At 43.8% G+C, this 18,216-nt stretch overlaps 1 protein-coding gene across 1 annotated transcript; it reads right to left on the reverse strand.

Annotated features, from left to right (window-relative positions):
- Positions 1 to 8,984: 8,984 nt before the first annotated feature.
- Positions 8,985 to 16,578, reverse strand: LRAT (lecithin retinol acyltransferase). The gene is made up of 3 exons (XM_047798918.1): positions 16,352 to 16,578; positions 15,702 to 16,242; positions 8,985 to 11,153 (listed from the first exon to the last, which is right to left on the reverse strand). Exons 2-3 carry the CDS (start codon positions 16,239 to 16,241, stop codon positions 11,001 to 11,003), a joined length of 693 nt encoding a protein of 230 aa, XP_047654874.1. The 5' UTR covers position 16,242; positions 16,352 to 16,578; the 3' UTR covers positions 8,985 to 11,000.
- Between the last annotated feature and the right edge of the window lie 1,638 nt (positions 16,579 to 18,216).

Raw genomic sequence — 18,216 nt, forward strand, 5'->3', positions numbered from 1 at the left:
TGTTCATCCCAAACTCCCAAACCTTCCCTCCCCCTCACTCCTCCCCTCTCCCCCTCGGCATCGACAAGTCTGAAGAACTGTTTATCATATTGCGTTCAAGTTCAATCTCTAAGGCCAGAAAGCACAGATTAAGGACTTAGGAAAGTAAATGTGTTTCTTTCTCATGTTGAGAGACCACTGTGGCTGAAATTTGGCCTCTGTCTGCCGGTGCCAAATTGAAACACAGAGACAGAGTTTTGGATAAAGGAGAAAAAGATGGGTTTATTGCTTTGCCAGGAAAAAGAAGGTCACAGCAGGCTGATGCCTTAAAGACCCCTTTGGAAGGGGTTAGGAGGTGGTTTTCTAGTGTAGGGAGTGGAATAAGGATCAGGGCTTGTAGATAAGGATCAGGGTAGAGGCAAGCTTGCATTGTTTCTCAAAGCTGGTGTGAAGTGGCCCCAGAACTGGTTCTGGCTTCTTCCGGGAATGAAGAATGCTTCATCAAGTAGTTCCTCCATTTGTTGGTGGTTTTCGTTCTGCAGAAAGGCTCCAAAACATTGTTACGTACATTCCTTAAGGAGGAACCAGGACCTGCCCCAAGGCTGCACTCTTGTCTCCTGACTGCCCCTCCCTGGTCTCTGCATCTGCTCCCTTCCCTGATTAGCACCTCCCCTTTGGGGCTCAGGGGAGGTGATGGAGGCTTATTCCCTAAAAAAAGAAACGGAGGACACAAAAAAATTTGTGTGCCCAGGGCTCTGCTTGGTTACACTACTGGCTACGTGTAGGGGTATGATGTTGGAAAGAAACTGATGACCTCATTTGCTTGGCTGCCCACAAAGAGAGCAGGGGGAAGTACTGCAGAATTTAGAGTAAAAATACCAAAGTTTGAGTCTTGACCCTACATTTCTGGCTATGGGATCTTGAACATTAGCCTCAGCTTCCTTGACAGTAAAGTGGTTAAAAACTTGACATCTTTAGTGGTTAAAAACCAAGTCACTCAATATTTACAGGCTGTTTCTTCATTAGAGAGTCATAATTATTTAATGAATGAATGCAGGTGAAAGCGCTTTATAAAATGACACATGCAAAAATGTTGTATTTTCTAAACTCACTTTTGATTCAGTTCCAATCTTCTTGTAACATACCTTTCCCTTAGAGAAACTTTTCCACCTCTACAGCCCCTCCGCCAAGTTCAATGCATAGGATGTAATGGTCATTCAGTACATGTGAGCCAAATGAATGAAAGGAATGAAGCTGCAGATGAATCATCTGCTATTGGAAGGAGTCGACTGCTCTCGGGAGGTAGTTAGCGCACAGAACAAATGTGGAGTGGTTCCCAAGATGACCAAAAGCGAGGTGGGAGACCAGAAAGGACCAAGTCTCCAGACTCTGCTTGAATTTCTTTTCTTATGTATTTAACTGCAGTAGAGTTGATTGACAATGTTTCAGGTGTACAGCAAAACGATTCAGTTATATATATATAGTATATTATGTATACGATATAGACAGTATATGTACGGGGTGTGTGGTGTGTGTGTGTGTGTTCTTTTTCAGATTCTTTTCCATTATAGCTTATTACAAGATAGTGAGTATAGTTCCCTGTGCTATATAGTTGGTCCTTGGCGATCTATTTTATGTATAGTCATGTGTATCTGTTAACCCCAAACTCCTAATTTATCCTTCCTCTTTCTGCTTTGGTAACCATAAATTTGTTTTCCAAGTCTATGAGTCTGTTTCTGTTTTGTAAATAAGTTCATTTGTATCATTTTTTTAGATTCCACCTCTAAGGGATATCATATGATATTTGTCATTCTGTCTGACTTACTTCACTTAGTATGGTAATTTCTAGATGACCCTGCTAGAATTCAATCAGAATATGTGTTCATTTCAAAGAAGTCTGTAGAAATGGGAATGTTCTTTGATTTGACTGATCTTCATCGCTAGCGTTAGTGGGTGCTTTTTTTTTTTTTTTTTTTGGCTTTTTGCCATTGCTTGGGCTGCTCCCCCGGCACATAGAAGTTCCCGGGCTAGGGGGTCAAATCAGAGCCGTAGCCACGGGCCTACACCAGAGCCACAGCAACGTGGGATCCGAGCCTCATCTGCAACTTATACCACAGCTCATGGCAACTGATCCTTAACCCACTGAACAAGGCCAGAGATCAAATCCACAACCTCATGGTTCCTAGTCTGATTCATTAACCACTGAGCCACGACGGGAACTCCAGTGGGTGCTTCTTAATCACATTTGCTTTGTCTCCTCATTTGGCGACTCCACTGTGACCACTACCACTGTTCAGCCCTTCTCTGTTCTCTTGTCTTTTTTTGGGGGGGGGGGACTGCACCCGCGGCATATGGAAGTTCCATAAGGGGTAAAATCAGAGCTGCAGCTGCTGGCCTACGCCACAGCCACAGGAACACAGGATCCGAGCCACATCTATCTGGGACTACACCACAGCTCATGGCAGCATCAGATCCCCAACCCACTGAGCGAGGCCAGGGATCGAACTCTCATCCTCATGGCTAGTAGTTGGATTTGTTTCCGCTGTACCACAACAGGACCTCCCCTCTTCTCTGTCTTGATGCTATTCATCTAATTTCTTCTAAAGCTCACCCCTCTGCAGGCTCTCCAGTTCTGCACTAACCTTTTGTACCACTCTTTCTCAGTCTTCTTCTGGAACAGTTTCGGTCTTTCTTTCTCCCTCTCGTTTGTGACTCTAGTCTCCCATCATTACATTTTATTTTAACTGTTCATAGATTCCCCCCATGATGGAGACCACGGAAGAGCTGAACTCTTCAGAAGGCAAATATCTATGGACGCAGAGTTCTAAAGTGCAGAGTTTAAAGTGTTTCATAGAATGTAAGAGCAAAAAATTAAATATTATTTTCAACATGTGGCATTAACTCATATATGTAGATAGATATTTAAAGGAAACACAGCAAAGAAACATCAGACTTTTTAATTATAATTTGAAAAGTTTATACCCCAAACTTTTTGTGGTTACATATGCTAATTATTCAGTTTATGATGTCTAAAATTTTAAGTGTGTATGATCTTAAATATTTAATGTTTGGAAGTTATTATTTTTAGCTGCTGTCCTCATTGTTTGAATAGCAGAAATGAAATTCGGAAGTTTGCTCCACTAGATTTTCATATAATTCTATATTCTGTTGAGTACTGCTCATGATTAAAACCTCATTAAATGTTAAATGACAATGCTGTCTCTTGTACAGTATCTAAATATACCTAAATATACTTTTGAAAAAAAAAAAGCAAAGACAAGATAAAGGACTTACGCATTAACCATGTTATTCTATAAACAGCTGCACTATGTCCTAAGATACCCCCTTTAATATCACTAAGAAGATAATCTCGTTATTGCATATGCCTATTCCTGCCCGATAATCTTGTCACCTTCCTTAATCCCACTAATAATAATTTCATCACCTTCCTTAATCCCACTAATAATAATCTCATCACCTTCCTTAATCCCACTAATAATAATCTCATCACCTTCCTTAAAAATCATGTGGGCTAAAGCCTACTCGCCTTTGTTCTAGGAACAGAGTGCCTCCTGGTCCCCCACTTTCTAAATGTAAGCATCTTGCTATTTTGTTACACCACGCCGTCCCTCTTCCAGGATTCCCCATTTCCCTTCAGCGCTGGACACGGCACCCCCTTAATGGCCTGATCATAGCCTCAGCTTCTTTCGCCACTCTTCTAACTCCCAATACATCTCCCTCCCTGAGCTCCGTCTTGAGCTTCCAATTGTTTACTCGGTACATCCACCTGTGGGACTCCAGACGCTCCCACTTTGTCTATCCCAAACTGGGCTTGTCCTGCTTCTCCCAAGGCCATTCCCTACATCAGCCCGTGTGGCATGATACACCCAGATATTTGCCTATTGTCCACACATACATTTCTTCCATCTCCTGTTGGCAGCTTGCTGACTCCATCGGCCAATGTGAGGCCCTCACGAGAGACTGGAGGGTGAGGGGCAGAGAGAAACCAGGGTATTACACACAAACACAGACACACACACACACACACACACACACACACAAAATGGCGCGCGCGCCTGTGCACGCACGCCTGGCCAGACAATACTTAGGATTTTTTTTTTTTTTTGGTTGGATCCTGTGTGAAACACTGTCCCTCTTTTTCACCTCTCAAGTCACTCCATTCTCAGCTCTCCATCCCTCCCCGCCACCACTGCCATTATCATTTCTCTCCCACACTGGGTAGCAGCATGCTTGCCCTCTGAGTTTCATCTGCTCATCCGGTCCCTTGTCTCTGTAGTTGCAGACTGAGTGCTCGGAGGTGATAAGCAGGTGCTGCTCTCCCATGTAAGCTGACTGACAGCCATGGTCAAAGTCAATCAGTTTCAAGGAGCTCCTTAGAGTAACTGCACCGTGCCTTGGAGCCCATGGTTGGACGACTTGGCATGGTTGTGTCCTTGGCCCAAGGAAGTCACCTGATCTGAAGGTAGCTGACCCTAGAGGATACCAGAGGGTCCCCTGGCCCATGAGGCAGCCTGGCTCCACCACTTCATACACGGTGCACAGCAAGAGTGCATCATGCCTAGTCAGCCCAGTTAGAGCCTTCGGCAATTTTTGGTGGGAGACAGAGACCTGCCTGGTGGAGTGGAGCAGAAGTGAGACACCAAGTGAAGGGGTACAGAAAGCCATGAGCAGCAGGAGCAGGGACACCCTGAGACTTCGCAGGTCGGCAGCCATAGGAGTGGCAGTTAGATGCTCAAGGGAAGAAATACCGGGAACAGCATCTAGGGCTGGAGAAGATGGCACCAGGGTTGTGGTTGGGACACGGGAGCCGTGGGGACTGGGGGAGAAGGGACACTTCCCTGTACTTCCCACTTCTCCGTGTAGCCTTAAAACAAACCACTGTCCATAAAACATGTTTCTTTTCCTCTCAGCCTAATTCCACTCCTATTCATCCTCTGTCTCATAAAGTTGCATGCTTATTAGCCTCGCCTGGGGTGCTTGCAAAGTTTAGGAAACACGCTTTTTCCACCGGAGGCTTTTACAGTGTCAGGTCCTCCATGACCTTGCCTTGTGCCTCCAGCATCACCTGAGCAGACTTGTTCTTCCTCCAAAGGAGAATGAGTTCTTTGTAACGGTACTGGGTGCCCTCCTCTCAAGGCAACAACATATGCGCAGGCGATTATTCTTAACAACCAACAGCGAGAGCAGTCTCAGGGCTCTGCCTGTCTACTTACTTACTTACTGCAATGGCCAGGAAAAGGGAATTCTCATCTACTTTAAATATTTGCATATTTTTTGTATTTTTTTATGGCTCAGTTAATGTATCACTGAAGACTTCATTGCTATCCCTCTGCTTTTTTTTTTTTTTTTTGGCATTTGTGCAGGATTTTATTCTTTTTTTCCCCCTGTCTTTTGTCTTTTGAGGACCCAACCTATGGCATATGAAGGTTCCCAGGGTAGGGTTCCAATCGGAGCTGCAGGTGCTGGCCTACACCACAGGCAAAGCAACATGGGATCTGAGCTTCATCTGTGACCTACACCACAGCTCATGGCAACACTGGACCCTTAACCCACCGAGCGAGACCAGGGGTGGAACCTACATCCTCATGGATACTAGTCGGGTTCATTAACCATGGAGCCACAACGGGAATTCACCCAGGATTTTATTCTTTTAAAAAAATGTATTGTAGTTGATCTACAATGTTGTTAATTTCTGCTACACAGCAAGGTGATCCAGTTATGCATGTTTATATTCTTTTTCCTATTCTTTTCCATTATGGCTTATTACAGGATATTGAATGTAGCTCCCTGTGTTGTACGGTAGGACCTTGTTGTTATCCATCCTATATATACTAGTTTGCACCTGCTAAGCCCAAACTCCCATCCCTCCCCTTACTGCCCCCAGCAGACAGATCTCATCTCTCCGTTCTTCTGACACTTGGCCAAGTTTATTATTGTTTTGAAATCTCTTGACTGACATTCTCACTCCTTAGACGGAGCAACTACGGGACTACGATGATAATTAGTTCATTCTCGTGTGGCCCTTTCTTGGAGGAAAGGAAGCTTGTCCAGTTTCTGGAAGACTTCAGGGAATTGATACAGTACAGTGGGAAGAAAGTCAAGGTTTGGGTCTAGCTCTCATTATTTGCATAGTCACAAAATATCTCAACCTCAGTGCCTGATTTTCCATGTGTGAGTTGTGATTAGGTGTCTAAGGGTTCAGCCCACTAACTCCTGTGGTCCTTATGGTGCTGTGAATGCATTTCAAGACTGGCCTTGGACTTGCTCCTACTGACACCTCATCCCCACCCCAGCCCCCGTGGCTAGTGTGAGGCTGCAGGCTGCCTTGGTGTCATTACACACATGGTTGGAGAGTTCATGCCTGTGGCCTTCCTTATTCGTTGTTATTGCTTCACTTTGCAGCATGGAGAAGGGATTGGTTATTTCAGAGCACACAGAACCCTTTTGTGCTTAGTCAAGTTAGGCTTCAAGATATAGATATCACAGATTATATCAATCTGAAGGCAGATCCACAAAAAGATTTAATTTCAAATATATAAAACTATGTTCAGGAAAGAAAGCTTTGAGAGGCAAAAATTTTCAGGCGACCAGTTTAAAAAAAAAAAAAAGTTTGTTACCTACTTTTGTGTATTTCAAATTCAAAGACGAGAGGGGGACAGTATATAGAATTAATTTTATTGAACATGCATGTATATCAAATATAAAATTAGTTGAGCTGACACATCTAGTTAGGTCAAACTCTCTAAGGAGATCATATAAAACAAGATCAGCAACCATCCTTTCTTATAGGCTTCTCATCTATAACAGAAGACTTTTGCCATTGGCATAACTTTGACACTGCTGGAAAGCATTACTGATACCTGACAGTAAGAGTATGAAGTAGCAAGTGGAAAAATAAGAAATATCTTTTTAATCTGAAAAAAAAAAAGATTTTTTTTTAAACAACAAATCCATACTTATTTGCTTGTCCTTGGAAAGAAACATATCTTGCAGAACTAAGATTTGGAGTAGCCAACATACCAACACAGGCCACTACCTTCATTTATTTTCAGGAATCAACTTTCTGGCATGAAAGAAGTGTCTCCTCCCTGACACCCCAGAGCAGAGTTACTCATGAGTCAAATAGAAAGATGTGGCTAAAGTCCTCTGACACCTCCTTGACCTGTTTGCTCTCCGCCCTTACTTACAATTACAGGCCGTTATTTGAGAGGCGGAAGACCATAAACTTGTCTCCTAAGTTGGCCTTGCTGTCTTCCTCCTGACTTTCAGAAGTTACCTCTCTGAACCCCAAATCTCCATCACCTGTTCATAAAGTCCAAATCTGGTCACCAGGTGAGACATGCATCACCTGACACTGCCCTCCTTTTCCTGCATCTCCCTAATCACCTGGCCCTGCTCTAGCCTCTGAAACACTTGCATCTGCCCCACTGCTCCAGGCGGTTTCATGCTTCCAGTCACTCAACAGGAAATGAGTGCCAGGGATGGGGGGGGCAGTTTTCATGTATTTGCTCATGCTGTCTGCCGTGTGTAGCATGTCCTGCCCCCATGTCTGGGCTTTTGGAAAACACTTCCCATTTTTCAAGCCTCAGTACACTTCCCATAATTTTGGCCTTATCAGTGAAAAAGAACCCCTTCTGTTTCTGTGCCTTCGATCAGCTCTACTGCAAAAATCTTAATATGTCCTTCTTGAATTAAAGGATCCAGCATTGCTGCAGCTGTGGCATAGGTCGCAACTGTAGCTTGGATCAAGCCTTAATATGTCCTTCTTGAATTAAAGGATCCAGAATTGCTGCAGTTGCGGTATAGGTCGCAACTGCTGCTCGGATCTGATCCCTGATCTGGGGTGAACTCCATGTGTCAAAGCCAAAAAAGAAAAAAAATTTTAAGTCCATATATATATACATATATGTTTGTTTGTTTGTTTTTGGCTGCACTCGCAGCATGGGGAAGAACCTGTGCCACAGCAGCAACCTGAGCCAGAGCAATGACAACACCAGATCCTTATCCCACTGAGCCACGAGGGAACTCCTGCTAATACATCCTTCTATGTTGATGAGACCATCAACTTTAAAGGAAATGTCCATGTCTCATTCATCTTCCCATCCCCAACACCTGCAGAGGACCTGACACTTGCATTATTTCATCTTAGCCCCAGCTTGTCCCATTAGGCCTTTAGTGAGGTAGGGCAAAGAACAAAATTAGTGACCAAAAGCAGCATCAGATACTATTTGATTACCGTTTCACAAGTTAGAATAGAAATGTTGAAATATAAGGGGTTTGCAGGACCATCAGGATCAATCTTAACTAATGACACCCAGAGAATTCACAAGAGACATTCATGGCTTGGATTTTCTTCCATAACTGCAGTGAAGGGTTCTGTTTCTACTAGCAACTCATCAAACTGAGCTCAACCAATGAAACCTCTCCTTTGCTCCTAAGAAGTTCAGCAAATTCTAGGGTCGTGGAACATTTAAGAAAGGCTTCCTTCCAGGTCCCTCTTCCCACAATCAGTATACAATCACCTCTTACTAGCTGTCATCCTATTACTGTACTGCCTCCTTCACACACATTTCTCTGACACTTCAGGAAGTTCCATTTCCTCTACTCTAGTTTTCCCATAGAACTGTGTATACATTAATACAGGTCGTTAAAAAATAATATCAATTCTAGATCATGAAATTGCAACACATCAGTGACTGGCACATAATGAACACGTGAGTGATGAATTGAATCTTGCTTTCAGGATGTGACTGAGTCAAGACTGATTAGGTTAATTCCAAAATTAACTACTTCCTTTGGTGTTTTGTTTTGTTTTTTGCTTTTTAGAGCCACACCTGTAGCATATGGAGGTTCCCAGGCTAGGGGTCTAATTGGAGCTACAGCCTCCGGCCTACGCCACAGCCACAGTAATGCCAGATCCTTAACCCACTGAGCAAGGCCAGGGATGGAACCCGCAACCTCATGGTTCCTAGTCGGATTCATTTCCGCTGAGCCACGATGGGAACTCCCTACTTCCCCTGGCCTTTAATGAGGGATCATGATTTTTGAACACAAATTTAATATCAGACAGTAGTTTTGGCCACCTGCAATATTACGGTCTGCAGAAGAAGGCATTAATTACTTATGAGGACACAGTATTTTAAAATACATTTATTTAAACAGTTACTACATGGGCAATATACATAAGTGAAAAACCACTAATACAGTGGAGTTCTCATAGTGGTTGTTTTTATGGATATACACTTTTTTTTTTTTTGGCTGAGCCCATGGCAGTGGAAATTCCTGGGCCAAGGACTGAACCAGTGCCATAGCAACAACCTGAGCCACAGCAGGGACAATGCCAGCTCCTTAACCCACTGAGCCAGCAGGGAAACTCCCACACTTAGAATAAACTGAAGTGGTTGGAACAGGCCCAAAGAACGCTTTATTCTGTGGTGTTGCCATTTCATGTTTTAATTATTTCAACCATTGAAATGATTAAACATAAAGTTTAATTATTATTAAACTCTAACTGGATTTCTTATAATTAGTGGAGATAAAATACCAGATACACTAAAATCTGCTTTTAAAAAATTTGTTTTGATTGGATCAGTGAGTGACCAACCCTGTTCTCCTTATAACACTCATTATGTGACTCATTATTTGTGATTCTTGATAGTTTATAAAGCACTTTTAATACTTGAAATGCAAGTCTAGCTTGTGGCTTAATTTTTAGAACTTGGCAGTTTTGCAAAAGTACTTGCAAGCTTACTTTAACACTGCGACATCTCGATCTTGATATTAAAAATGACCTCTGTGTGATCAACTTACATGCTTGGTGGTACCAAGACACCTGAAATTTATTTCCAACAGTTGTTTCTTTTGCTTCTATTTGTTTGGGTTTTATATATTGCTGAAGCATCATTCTTTTAAGGATATAACGCATATTGACTTACCAATGAAATGGGAGAAACGTGACTGGAAACCAAATCTCAGAGCTTTTGCAAAACATAGTGTGCATTAGAGTAAGTGCTTTAAAAGATAAACCATCCGATGACATACATGCAAGCTACATCACAGATGCAAGGCATAAGAAAATGGATTCAACATTCTTTCACGTTCACCTCCATCAGTGCTCTATACTGAATGAGTATATATGGATATCTGCATATTCAATTAGCATATACATACCCCAAGTTCCCAAATGACTTCAATTCTAGATTCATTTTCTTTTTAGAATGGTTTAAAATAAGTACGGTGACACATAAAAAGAAAAAGAAAAAAAAAAGAAGAAGAAGAACGCCAGGCTTCCTAGTAAGTAACGCCAAAGCAAATAAAACTATAGCATTAGTAGCTATCTCTGCAGGGCAACACAGATTTCTATAGTTCTGCTCAATTACTTTATCATTAAACCTTGAACTTTGTCAGTGTTGTTGGAAGTAATGAAATTATTCTTGACTTATGGGAAATGATATATGATACATGAAAAAAAATGTGATTTGGGGGGCCAATCATCAAACATGTTTTCATCTGAATAAGGGAAATTCTTTGAGTTTAATATACATTTTTTTCAGTGAAACAGCATAAATATACAATAAAATTAGGGATCCCATCCAATAAATTTTCCAGTCTTCACATTCAGGCTTGACAGAGAAGGGCAATGATTACAGGAGAAAAAAAAAAACAAAAAAAACAAAAAACAAAAACGAAAAAAAAACCCCACAATCTCCTGTGGCCACCATCTCAGGGGCTGGTTTCCTTGCAAGGATGAATTCTACCACAGGTTGTCCTATTTCCAAGGAGGACCCAGGGCTGTGACATGCAACTGCCTGAGAACCTTCAGAAAACTCTTGTTCTTGGGCTTACACGGTAAGCACTTGGCGTGATTCTTAATCACATTTTTATCCAGAACACAGTGTTACAGGTCAGATTATTTTCTGACAATGCTTATACTGATTTGTGCTCTATAAATACGAACCTATCTACACACAGAACACACACACTGACACGGGGGTAGAAAGTTAGCCAGCCATCCATAAGCAGAATGGAATAAAAATTGCAGGAAGAGTAGTATAGGGGGCCAAGCCCAGACAGACTATGGACGCCAATCCCAAGACTGCCGAAGCAAGAACACTTCTCTGATCGCGAATAATTATCTTCACATTCTCACAAAACTGAAAAACAAAATTTAAGAATATTAGAAAAGGTGGCTAAGAACCTAAAACTCACATATACCAAATAGTAGCACACAACTGTCCCAGCTATATTCTATTTCCTGGGAGAACCAGAATTTCTCTCACAACGTAGGAAAGAATTTAAGATGTTAATAGTTCGGTCTCTTGATTCCACATCCCACAGGAGCTGAAATGAAGCTTCAGGCAACGAGGTCAATACCGGTGATTGCCTTTGTAAATACAGAACATTTATAGAAAACTACAGAGACTGTAACCACATACAAGTTATTCAGGATTAAATGTTAAAAATAATCTTAAACTGCCTCTCAATAATAATAACTTCTAGTCAGAAGAGCAAAGGGATCTGTAGTCTTGAGCAAATAGAAATTAGCCTATCATTACTGGCGAATTCAGTTCCTAAAGCTCACCGTTCGAAAATTTGATGATAATTTTGGTTTGTTTGTTTTTTGTTTTTTGCTGCTTTTTAGGGCCGCACCTGCACGGCATTATAGTAAGTTGCCAGGCAAGGGGTCAAATCGGAGCTACCTACACCACAGCTCACGGCAGCACCAGATCCTTAACCCACTGAGTGAGGCCAGGGATGGAACCTGCATCCTCATGGATACTAGTCAGAGTCATTCCACTGAGCCACTACGAGAAGTCCAAATTAAATAAAATTAAAACTCCCTTTTAATTAAAGTATAGTTGACTTACAATGCTGTGTCAATTGCTATACAGAAAAGTGACTCAGTCATCATATATATATATACATTCTTTTTTTATTATTATTATGGTCTAACCCAGGAGATCAGATATAGTTCCTTGTAATTTGGTGTATTTTTGATGATAATTTCCTTATAAGTCTCAAAATCTAAAGGCATAGAAAGTCTAATTTTGTTGTCATATCCCATTCCCTGCTAAAATAGATTAAATTCATGATCAGTTAATTATGTGACAGAAAACTGGCTGCTAGAAATAAAGATAATTTAAACATGATCCTTATCCCTGAGGACTGCATTCTTCTACTATTTGCATTTTTTTTTTCTTAAAAAACTGATTTGTCTCAGAAGTAATGACCTATGTCTGAGTCCTGGTTCACCTCCTCATCATTTACTGTGTCCAGAAAACCCTCTTCTCCTCCATGGGAATACTGAGGCTGTTGTGAGAATTCAATGATATCTTTTTTGCAAAGGTACTCTCTGTATTCATCTGTATGCTGTATGTTTATTTATTTATTAATTACTTTTTAGGGCCGCTCCTGCAGCACATGGAGGTTCCCAGGCTAGGGGGTGAATCAGAGCTGCAACTGCCGGCCTATACCGCAGCCACAGCATCACCAGATCTGAGCCACGTCTGTGACTTACACCACAGCTCACAGCAACGATTGATCCTTAACCCACTGAGGGAGGGCAGGAATCGAACCCACATCCTCATGGATACTAGTTGGGTTCATTTCCACTGTACCACTGCACTCCTGTATGCTGTATAAATTTAAGTCTTATAACCATTATTATTACTGCTAGGTCTGTTGACAGTTTTCTCTACCTCATCACTGTCAGGGCAGAATTTAGCAATTAATTGCTCCATTTTGCTATGAGTTTTCCTACTCATATGGTTTTGAGCTCCTTTTTTGCACATGATATTGTATATGATTTTAGGGTCGGTCTCCCATGGTGGTCTATTTAACACTGGACATCAAGGTTTCCATATTCTTAATGCATAGAACACACACACAAGTCCAACATATTTTAATACACTACTGTCAGGCTGTCTCTGCCCATAGTTGCATACAGTATCTCAACAAATCTGAAATTTCCTGTTGGTTATCCAGATGTCTTTTTCATGTGTCAAACATATGATTTGTTTCTTTTTACTAAACTAACAAGACATCAAGTAACAAAGACACAGTTCTAAAGTGATGAAGATCAAACTGAATGAAGTTTTCCAGGCAATGAGAAAAGCTACTTGGCAAAAAATGGGAAGACAGACATTTGGGTAAATGAGAACGTTGTCTTTTTTATCTTTTCCCTAATAATTTTTAATCAATGCTGAGAGAATCATTGTGAACTCTCTTTCCCCCAAAAGAAGATTTTCCCCAAGAAGCATCTCATTTCTCATGTCCTATTCTTGTTCATTTGGCTGTCAGTCCAGGAGTCATCTTTGGTGGCACTCGATGGTAGGAAATGTCCTATATTTCTATGTGTTAAGAAGCCTGTAGAGGCCCTTTTGAGCACTGAATCTTCAGAAAGTAAAGGAAGTATGTGACAAGTAACTATAGCCCCAATCTCTTGAGATAGAATATGATGGAGGATAATGTGAGAAAAATAATGTATATATATATATATGTATGACTGGGTCACTTTGCTGTACAGCAGAAATTGACACAACACTGTAAATCAATCATATTTTAAACAAAAAAATTTTTTAAAGAAAGGACATCCCTTCATTTTGCCAATGAAAAGCAATGTCAGCAAAGAAAAAAGGGATAACGAATAATAACAGTTACCAATTAAAGGGCTTTCTCGTTTTCGGGAACACTGAAATTGTTAACAGTAATATAAAATAGTTTCATTGTCTAATTTCTAAGATTGTTCAAGAGAGCATCACTACAAAAACAAGACAACAGAAAGATTCTCTTCCAGTTCATTTTCACACTCATGGCTGTGTTTTCGTGAGGGAACGTGCTCTTGAGAGTTTTTATAAACTCAAGTTTAGCTAGGAGACAATTTTGCAATTCTCACATCAAGAATTGCTGGGGATCTCAGCAATTAGTCCCAGAATCAAGTCCTTCCTTATGTTTCTGCAAAATAGAAACCAGTCCTCCTTCAGTATTAATGGCCTACTTCTCTCAGGGCATATTCAAAAACAGTCCTTAGAATCAGAAAATTTGGGATGGGGATATTTTTTTTTTCCACGGGAAATCTACTCTGTGGCCAAACTGTTTATTAGACCATTCAAAGCCAAGACAAAAACTGTTTCACAAGAGGTGCTATGCAGCGACAGCAATTAAAACATTTCTCTACTTCTGTAAAACTTGTACCAAGTTTCCAAAGATGAAAAAACTACTCAAACTCCTTATTTATGCAGATTAAATACTTTACTACCTTAAAAACACTTGTTCTTTTTTTCTTTTTTTTTTTTTGGTGGCAATGTATAATACAGTGCTATATGTGTTCTATGAAAGGTAACTCCTAATTACAGGGTAGAAATACTGTTTTTCCTTAGAGAAATGATTTGCTTTGGTCCTAAGTAAATCTGACATGTTTCCTTTTGCACTTTTGGAGCCAGTGTTTGTAAATGTGGTGAAGTTCATTTCTTAACAGGCCTGGACTGGAGCTGTGAGTCCTGAAACACCGCACAGGGCTCTAACTGTATTTTTACTTTCCTTAGAAAAGAATTCCTAGATTGAGTCTGGTGTGGCTTTATAAATCATCTATTAAGGAATTTTATACACTAATGTATATGCGCTATACTTTGAGGTTCTGCCACCACGGACAGAAAGCTTTTCCCCTATGGAAAAATACTGGTCAAAAAATTAAGAGTGGAGCGCAAAAAAAAAAAAAAAAATTGGCTAAATGGACTCAAGATTCTTTAGGTTCCAAAATATCAACATGCAGAGTAAAATCTGAAGCTGCTTCTGAGATTGCCCAGGTTTTCCTGTGCAAAGTGCAAACAATACCTCTTTAGCAACTGCAGAAAAGGCTGAGAAGCCTTCCAATTGCAAATGAAGATGCAGGCATGGGTGTTATCTTTACAAATGAAGTGATTTCAAAAGGAAATAAAAATCGACTTTTTCTTTTGCACGTGTAGCTAATTTAATCATCTTAAATTCTACATGTTCCCCCCCCCCACTTTAAAAGTGCCCATAAAAATTACCTTCCAACATTTAATGGCTCTTCTTTGAAAACCAATGGTTTTGATCTCGGGGGAATGCACAATCTAACCCACCTGTGGGGCTAGTGAATGGGGAATGCTTAACAATGAGGAAGTCTAGAGGCGGATTAAAGCCAACACTTAAAGAATTCGGAATACCAAGAAAAAAGACTTCTCCGAAACCCAGCCACAGGAATAAGGGATCTACCCTTCTTAACGGGAATTTTGGTAGTTTATATTAAGCAAAAGGAATTCGCTCTCTGCAGCTTATAGCGGGGGGAAACTGCATGCTTCCTTATTTTAAAGACACAGCAATTTGTACTACCCAGTGTTAACGGATTAAATATAAACTCTGGACATCTTCCTTCCAACTGCGATTTGGGGCTAAAGCTGCAAGCACATGGCGACAGATTTTCTGCAACCCTCCCAGTCCCCTGCCCTTTGTCATTTCAACAATGCCTGATGACTAGTGAGGCAAGAACTGGGCAGCTGTGTGGCATTGCTGGCAGCGGTTCTCTTTCACCGTGCAGGTCGGGACATCCTGCCAAGCACATTGCCATTTACGTGTTGACCTGAACTCTCAGAGAAACACCGGAGGGTTCCTTCACGAAATCTGGAACGGATTCTCTGCTCCCGGGGGAGAGGCAAGGTTAGGGATGCGAGGGGGCGTCGTACCTTGTCTGCCTGGGGACTGACGGCGGTGCCGAACCGGCAGTAGGTCACGAAGTGCTCACAGTTGTTCCAGAGCAGGCTGTAGGAAGACAAGCCCAGCTGCTTCTCCGCCCTCCGAGCCACCTCTTCGTTGAGCAGCGCCTTCTTCTTAAGGGACCGGTCCAGGTGATTGACCAGGATGTCGGCTCCGTAGGCGAAGTCCTCCACCGTGTCCACGCGGATGCTGGCCACCCTACAAATGACGCCCAGGATGAGCCGCTTGTTGGAGACCACCTTCTGCGTGAGCTCCTTGTCGTTGGTCAGGGCCAATAGGATGTCGGGCATCATGTGGGCGACGCGGTTGTCGCCCAGATAGATGCCATAGTGCGTCAGGTGGGTCCGAGGTACCTCCAGCACGTCGCCGCGGAGGTAAGAGCTGATCTCGTAGAAAGTGTTCCTCGTCTTGTCTTCGCCCGGGGCGCCCGAACTGAAGAGCCTGAAGTTGGAGATGAGGAGCAGCTTCTCCAGCACTAGGGACACCGCCTCCAGCATTGGATTCTTCATCCTGAAGGGGAAGAATAGAGAGTCTTGGGGGCACCGCCACCACTCGGGCACAGGCCGTGCGGGGCAGGGTGAGCTGGCCAGACAGGGCGCTGCGCTGCTCAGCTGCTCACCTGCCGGCCGGCCGCCGGGTGCCACGGGGCAAGGCGGCTGCGGAGGAGGGGAGCGAGCGGGCGGGAGAATGGTTGCGGGAGAAGCCTGGAGATCTGCTCAGCCGAACCGCACTGTGAACTGGGGACTGAGGAGGAAGAGGGCCTGGCAGCTGACGACCAAGGGGACAGCAGGGCCCACACTCCCAGCAGCAGGCGGGGACGTGCACCTGGAGGCCGTGCCGGGGCGCAGGGCCGCGCGCGGTTCTCTGTGCTGAGCCTTAACGGAGGCTTTTTATCACCGTCGAGGGGGCGGGGCCGAACGCCGTCACAGACCCAGCGAGAGCGCTGATTGGGCGCCGGCCACAGGGCTGCTCGCAGCGGGGTCGCGCAGGACGGTAGTCTCTTTGGAAGCTGCAGGCAAACCCCTGGGCTTCGGGGTTCCGCACTATGACGGCTTCCAGGCTCTCTTGCACGGGGTTCCGCTCTATGACGGCTTCCAGACTCTCTTGCACGGGGGACCTTAGCACTTCCCGCCTTTAAGCGGTGTTTTTCGGAGCGTAGAGGCCGAGGTGTGGCCGCACACAAGACCCTGCACCTGTCTCGACCCAGGCGCGTTCGGGGCACGTGGGGGAAGTTTTGGGTTCCCCTCGGGCAAGATTTCTGAGCAGAACCACCTTTCTCTAAAGGGTTGGCTACTCGGAGATCCCGGCTTCCTAAAATATTTGCGTTTACTCTGAGAAGCGTGCGCGCCTCGAATGCCTTAGACTACGGCCTTAGACTCCGTAGAGACGCGGTCCCGCTCCCCGCACTTCCTCCTCCGCTTTAAATGCCGCAAACGCCCCTTTGGGCTGGCGCGCGGGTGGGGAGGGGACCCGCCCACACACCCGGCGATCGGAACCCGAGGCGCCTACGCGCTCCGAGGCACCAGTGACCGTTGAGCGCACGGCTCCCAACGGTCAGTGAGTAAAACGGCGAAGCGCCCAACGTCCTCCTGGAAAGCCGGATTAATATCAAGTTTTTTTCTCCGGCTTCCAAGTCACAGGGATCCAGCTTCGGTTCACCCACGGAAACTTTGCCGCTCTCTTTTAAAGCGCAACCCCTGGAGATGACCGAGAAAGGAAGAGGCGCTGCGTTGCTTGGAGCCCCCGGGGGAAGAGCTGCGGGCGCGGCGACCTTGCCAGGCTCAGCTCGCAGGGTTCCGGCCCAGCGCGGAGTTCTGTGACGAAGCATTATGTAAATGCTTGAATTCCTAGGACAAAGGCCACAATGGAGAGCCTTGGCTGGCTCCACAAAGCCGCCCAGTGCAGGGCCAATAGGTTTCGTCCGCGAGCTGATTCTCCGCCCGCCCGGAGGAGGAGGCTCCCTGTGGGTGATGGATGAAGGGACATTCATCTTACCTGTAAGACGTAGGGGACCCCATGGAGACCAGACGGGAAGGAGGCCGGCTCCGCATTATCCTGCGGGGCTGGCCTTTGCCCCCACTCCGTCTGCCATCAGCGTTCAGTCCCAGTCGCCCCAATTGCTGGTGACTTTGTTCATTTCACAAAACGACTTCGAATCCCATTATAGTCCCAGCAAAGAGAAGAAAGCTCCATTTCCTGATGAAGAATCGAAAGAGGAAAGTGGGGAAGAGGAGAGAGGCCGTGGACGTGGAAATTTTAAGACATTTATATCCCTGGTCCTACTCTCAAATTTAAAGAAAAGCTCAATTAGCGAGTAGCTAAATTAATCACACTCCTCCGCAAGTAGGCCTCTGTTAGCGTCTGGCCACACACCAGCTCAGACGCCGGACTGAACCTCGGGGCAGTCCGGGGACACTTTTAGAAGTCTGATCCAGACCTTGGCATGCACGGTAACTGTATGGTACCAACGCGGACATTTAGGCT

Source organism: Phacochoerus africanus, chromosome 10 (assembly GCF_016906955.1).
Source record: "Phacochoerus africanus isolate WHEZ1 chromosome 10, ROS_Pafr_v1, whole genome shotgun sequence".
NCBI lineage: Eukaryota > Metazoa > Chordata > Mammalia > Artiodactyla > Suidae > Phacochoerus > Phacochoerus africanus.

Coding starts and splice junctions, on each gene's coding strand:
- LRAT (XM_047798918.1), bottom strand. CDS start 16,241: ATGAAGAATCCAATGCTGGAGGCGGTGTCCCTAGTGCTGGAGAAGCTG. Junction 11,154..15,701: donor TCAGTCCCCAGGCAGACAAG/GTACGACGCCCC, acceptor TTTGTTTTTCAG/TTTTGTGAGAATGTGAAGAT.